The following is a 6,000-nucleotide window of genomic DNA, read 5'->3' as shown; positions in this document are numbered from 1 at the left end:
ACACCGGGCTGGAGTGAAGTGGCGCGATCATGGCTCATTGCAGCCTCCCGCCTCAGCCTCCTGCCTCAGCCTCCCAAGTTTTTCTCACTTTTTCCCTTGTTCCTTTTTCCGTGTTCCTTAAATCAGAAAATAGTCTCCTGTCACCTGTCTGGACTCCTCCCCGTGTGCCTGCTTTGCCAGGTTTAGGTGAGGTGGACACAGAAATAGCGAAGTTGTCCTCTGGGGTGTGTCCTAATCCAAAACAGGTTCATCCTGGGACCACAGGCAGGCGCCACCTCTACACGTTTTTTGACGTTGGAATGTGCCTTATGTGGGCTCCCCTAATTACCTGTTTTCATATCTGCTCATCCACCGGAATGAGTGGGAGATCCTCTAAGTGGAAGCTTTTTCCTATTTCCATGTGTCCCCAAGCACTGTGGCTGGCCCTAAATAGGTGTTCTGTAAACAGCAGGCGAAGAAATTATTAGTCTTAAAAAGGACAGGAAGACTCCCGCAAAAGCAGCAGCGCGTGCCGAACACCTTAGGCCTCACAGACCTTCTATTTGAGGAATGTGCTCCCCCAATCCCAGACCGCTCCTGGTGGGGCGGGCGCGAGCGCAGGACCGCGGAGCCTGCTGCGTTGCTCGGCTGCAGGGGAGGAGCCGGGCCCCGCCCCCGGCTTCCCGCGCTCCGCGTCCATTGGCTGGCCTCGGGGGTGGGCGGGCCCCGCCGCACGGAGTCCTGCGCCTTGAGGCTCAAGCGGCGGCGTGCAAGGCGTGTGAGGTGCGTAGAGAGCCGCGCGCGCCGTCGGCGATGCCCCGGGACGGCGTTCCTGCCGGGAATACCACCCCGGCGGCAGCCCAGGCTGCCGCGCAGAGCCCGGATTCCGCGACTGCCGGGGCACCGCAGGTTTTGGACCCGCTGAAGCGGTGAGCTCTGCCTTTGCCCTATATCCCGCGCTCTCGCCCGTGCTCTGGGGCAGTTGGCAAGTGGGTGGGCAGGAAGGGGCGGGCCGGCAGGGCGCCGCACGTTGGCGTCCCCGCGTCGCGGGAATGGGGTTCCGATTCCCCCCGTGAATGTCATTCCCCAGGCTACCGGTCTTTAGCGCTAAGTTGCATGGGCTGGTGTGCCAGTCGGTCAGCGAATAGCGGCAGAACGCCTGGCCGGGCCGGCGCTTTCCCGGACACTCGTTTCGGCCTCGCAGTGGCAGCGCCTCCTGCGAGCCTAGACCGGCTCAGTGGACGCGCCGCGCTGTGCACGCGGGTCTGGGGAGACGGCGGTTCTTGAATGATCCCTCACACTGCAGGGTATCTGGGAGCGGTGGATTGAGGGGGCGCAACGTGGCTTCTGTGTCGGTGAAATCGCTTGGACCAGCTCCAGTTCTTTTTAAAGATTACTCTTGCAAAAAAAAAAATACATTGTAGAATTGCATAATATGCTCTATCTCATCCAAAAATAGTTTTTGATGTCACAGTAGTCATATGAACGCAACATTGACCCCTTTACCCCCCTAAATAATAAGTCTTGAGCTTCTTATTGTATGGTAATAGATTTCTTTCATGAGAGAAATTTCTCAGGGAGTTAATCCACTCTCTCTCCCCTACTGCAAGATCCCGTTGCAGTGGTCCTGAAAAAGAAAAAGAAATTTCTCATACAACAGAAGAATAAAGTAGCCACGCTCTGTGTTTTGAATCAGTTTTCAAGGATTTTTTTTCCACTTTGCTGAGGCGTTCTTTCACCCACAACTACACCCCCAGGTTCCAGATTTTGGAATGGTGTAAATAACGCCCCCCCGGCCCCCATCCACTTAGCGGAAGGAAAGTCAGCCACTAGGCTGCGGGCTCCGGGCTGTCCCCAGCGTGGGAGAGGCTGTCCTGCTGGCCCGGCTGTTTATTGCAGCGATTTGGATGTTCCAAGAGTCACAAGGGACACTGCTCACGTCCCCATCTGGGGGGTCACTTCATAGCAGCATCAGCTCTTTCTTTTCATCCTTGCTTGAGTCTGCCTCCGGTCCTCTGGATGGAGCAGGCTACAACGGACGCTCGGAGTAATGAAGTGAATTGCTCTTTCTTGATACAAATGAATACTAGTGCTGTACTGCCTTCTCCCAATCTTTGTGGCGTTTGTGTGAGCTGCTGAGAGCGGGGAGTGGAGAGAATGATAGACATTTTGCAGAAGCGGAACGCTCTAGTGTTATGTCATCCTTCTTGGCTCTGGTTTCTAGGTCCAAGTTCTGGTGACATTGTTTCAGCTTGCTTTGCCCTTTCCCAGGCCCCTGGGTTAGTTTGAAGGGAAAGGAGTGCCTGTTTCTTACCCCATAAGGACTAGGAAAAGGGATTGCTGGCTTGAGAAAGAGGTGCTGTAAGTTATCCTCTGCGGCCAGAATTCTGAGGATTGGAAGATTATGGATTTTTTAAAAAATGAAGGCATATGGAGGGATTGTAGACTACTGTAATTATTCTTAATAGGATGTTGGGAAATACAAATGCTGACCTATTTTATTCAGTAATTAGGGGAAGCTTAAGTACTTTAAATGCACCCTTTTAAAATTGCCAGTGTTACTGTGAATTGTCTTGTAAAACCAAAAAGCACCCCCAATTTAGCCTTTCTGTAGATCTTTTACATATGCTTAAAGGATTTGGGTCGGGATTCTTAGTGTCTTTGTATTTAATTTTGTGTCTTCGAGGAAGGGGAGCTACGAAATGTAGTACTTCCATACCTTTTGCCTCTGGGGACGTTTTTTGGTGGCAAGGAAAACTTATTTAGTGCTGATTTACGGGAATAGAATGGTTTAAGGAATTTGTTGGGGATTGCTCGTTTAAAAAAATGCCTTGGGTTCATTATGATTTGGTAAATTGTACGGTATTGCTGTATTTCATCCAAAATAATTTTCCATTTCAGGGTAAACATTTGAATGTACATTGACACTTCTGTTTCCTAAATAATAAGTTTTGACCTTTCTTATTTTGTTTTCGGTCATCAATTTTGAAGGATTATTTTTTCCCAAATTTGCTTAGGTTTGCTTTCATCCACAACCACATGCCCAGGTTCTAAATTTGGAATGGTGCTAATAGTGTCAAATGTGCAATTCTGGGTATATGTGGGTGGATGGGATGGCTTATAGGTTGTATTAAAATTTTATTTTTTTCTCCGTTGAAATGTCAGCCCCACCAGAAACTATTAATATTATGACATTATCTCCTTCAAGAAATGGATGTGATGATAAAATGCTTTAGTAATTTTGAATATTATAATATTATGACCACTAACATTAAATGCTGTGATTTTTAAAAATGGCTTTCAGTTAGAAGGTTTTGATAACTTGAGTCTTTCTGTCATCTCTCAGTAATGTGCCATTACTAAAAGATTCCCCCCGCCCCCCCGCTCTCCAAGGCCTCAACATTTTCCTTACTGCATTCATGTAAGAGCTGCGGTTTTGGTATGAAGGTTAAATCCCCTCACTTCTGACTTACATGTGCAAAAATTTACAGTTTGAGATCTATACCAAGGTTCCCTTGGGTAACAGGATTCACAGCTTGAATCAGTAAAGTATCTTGTTTCCCCTGCTTCTGGGCAGGTGGGATCTTTGGAGTATCATTTTCTTTATTTTCGTTATTTCCCAAGTTTTTGAAAATATTTTAATTTTGAACCAAGATAAAGAAATGACTTAAATTTTTTTAATAAAAATTATTTGGGTAGACGATAATTTCACAGGATTAAAAATTAAAAAGTTTAAAAAGGTATACAATGTAAAATCTCTATCTTTTGCCTGTTTCTCAGCTTCTCAATTCTCATTCTGACAAGTTGCATGCTGGGTAATCATTATTATTAGTTTATTACTTTACCTCCCAGGATATTTTATATGTATAAAAGTGAAAACAAATTTACATTTCCCCTTCTTATATGTATTTGCAGTTTTCTTCCATTGCTTTTTCCACTTGAAAATGTATCTGAGAGATCTTTTCTTACCAATACAGAGAACATCCTCAATGAAAGGTGTTTTTTTTGTTTGTTTGTTTGTTTTTCCCCTGAAAAGTAATTAGCAAAGAAAGAGAATGAAAGAAAAGAGGATGGCCGTGCGGTGGTGGCTAATGCCTGTAATCTCAACACTTTGGGAGGTCTAGGTGGGCGGGTCACCTGAGGTAAGGCGTTCAAGACCAACCTGGCCAACATGGTGAAACCCCATCTCTACTAAAAATACAAAAATTAGCCGGGCGTGGTAGTGCATGCCTGTAGTCCCAGCTACTCAGCTACTCGGGAGGCTGAGGCAGGAGAATCGTTTGAACCTGAGAGGTGGAGGTTGCAGTGAGCTGAGATCGCGCCAGTGCACTCCAGCCTGGGTGACAGAGTGAGTCTCTGTCTCAAAAAAAAGAGAAAACAGAAAAGATGGACCTTGAAGAGACAAAGAATTTTCTTTGTGGTTGGGGTATTGGGTACAACACTCTTGCTGTGTGAAAAAGGAATCACTTAGAGTGCTTAAGCATGAGATAAGGGGTTGTAAAACCTTCTAGGCTAAATAATTAAATTATTTTAAAATTTTTACTTTAAAATCAAAGTAATACATGTACATGATTGAACAAATAAAGCAGTTCTTGAAGATTTACCACAAAAATACCAGACACTTGTTAATTTCTTTTTACTGTTTCTCTCCTTGAAGGCAAACACTTTCAAGTCCTTTAACTTTTTCTTCTAGTATTTACCTTTGTCTTTCTGAAAAAGTATACTTTATAACCACTTCTTGACTTAAATAGTTTAGGTATTACTTTTTTATAAATTAAGAATTGATAAAGTGAGGATTTAACTCTTTATTCTCTCTTTCTTCTATATCCTTCTTCCATCCTCCCAATTTAGATTCTGTCATAATTTTTTGTTAAATTAGTAGTTAGGTTTTATATTATTATGACCAGGTAAACATGACTAGCCTTTGAGCCAAATGATAAACTAATTTACCTAATTTTCTTTCATCCCGTGGTTAATTTTTTCCAAATGCTGCAGTGCCATCAAATGGGCCAACAAATGTAAGGATTTACCAATGCCATTTTTTCCTTAAACTTCCTTCCTATAGCTTCCATTCTTCATACTCTAATCTGGTCTGGTTCTAAGTTTGTAACAAACCTAAAGATTAATATCTTTAAAGAGATAACAAAAGAGATTGCACCTACAAAATAAGAACAGGTCACTATGAAAAGAAACCATAAGAGAACAAGAAAGAGCTCTATGAAATTAAAAATATGATAGTCAAAATGAACTCTGAATAGAAGACCTAGAAGATAGAGTTGTCTAGGTTTGCATAGCTATAGTCCTGGGACTTTCCTTCACCTTTCTCCTGATTTGGACCTTCTGTTATCTAGATCATGAATCTGGTTTTCTTCATTTTGCTGAAACAATTAGTCCAGTTACTTTCTAAGAAAAGATAAATTTTCTGAGTCCTTGCATGTCTTAAAAATGTCTTTATTCTACCCTTGCATTTGAATTACAGTTTGGCTGATTTTAAAGTCTAAGTTTTTCCTCAGCATTTTAAAGGTTTAATTCTAGTGTGTCTGCTGTTAGTGTTGCTGTTAAGAAATCTGATATAATTAAGTTTCCTGTTTCTTTTTATATGGGTTGTTTTCCCTTTCTGAAAGCTTTTTAGTATAGTCTCTCTGGTTTTCTGAAAGTTTATGATTTTGTGTCATAATCACTGGTGTGATTCTTTTTTCATTTCTTGTGCTCTGCACTTGGTGGGCCGTTTTAACCTGAGGACCTCCCCCGCCTTTTTCCCCTAGTTTGATGAAATTTACTTTAATAATTTATTCCTTTCCATTTATTCTGTTCTCTTTTTCTTTAATTGGATTTTAGACCACCTGGATTGATCCTTTAATTTTCTTATCATCTCTTCTATTTTTCATTTCTTTTTGTTTTTTTTTCACTTTCTCTGGATGATTTTTTTCAGCTATCTTCCTAACCCTTCTATTCAGTATTTCATTATGATCATTATATTTTTAATTTTGTAGAGCTGTTTCTTGTTCTCTAATTGCTTCT

The 6,000-nt window shown here is 42.6% G+C and overlaps 1 protein-coding gene across 4 annotated transcripts in view; it reads left to right on the top strand.

The window, feature by feature from the left end:
- Window positions 1–717: 717 nt before the first annotated feature.
- ZNF638 (zinc finger protein 638) overlaps window positions 718–6,000 on the top strand; it is a 152,603-nt gene continuing 147,320 nt past the window's right edge. For 2 of the 4 annotated variants that reach the window (XM_009442646.5, XM_009442644.5), the window contains exon 1: window positions 718–908. In XM_009442646.5, the coding sequence (XP_009440921.2) occupies window positions 793–908 (116 nt within the window). In that variant the 5' untranslated portion in view covers window positions 718–792. The remainder of the gene's footprint in view (window positions 909–6,000) is intronic. The other 2 variants (XM_009442645.5, XM_063789736.1) reach the window with 2 other exon arrangements.

This window comes from Pan troglodytes, chromosome 12 (assembly GCF_028858775.2).
Source record: "Pan troglodytes isolate AG18354 chromosome 12, NHGRI_mPanTro3-v2.0_pri, whole genome shotgun sequence".
Classification (NCBI taxonomy): Eukaryota; Metazoa; Chordata; class Mammalia; order Primates; family Hominidae; genus Pan; species Pan troglodytes.
Note: the sequence above shows the minus strand (reverse complement) of the source record. Positions and strands in the feature narration are given on the sequence as shown.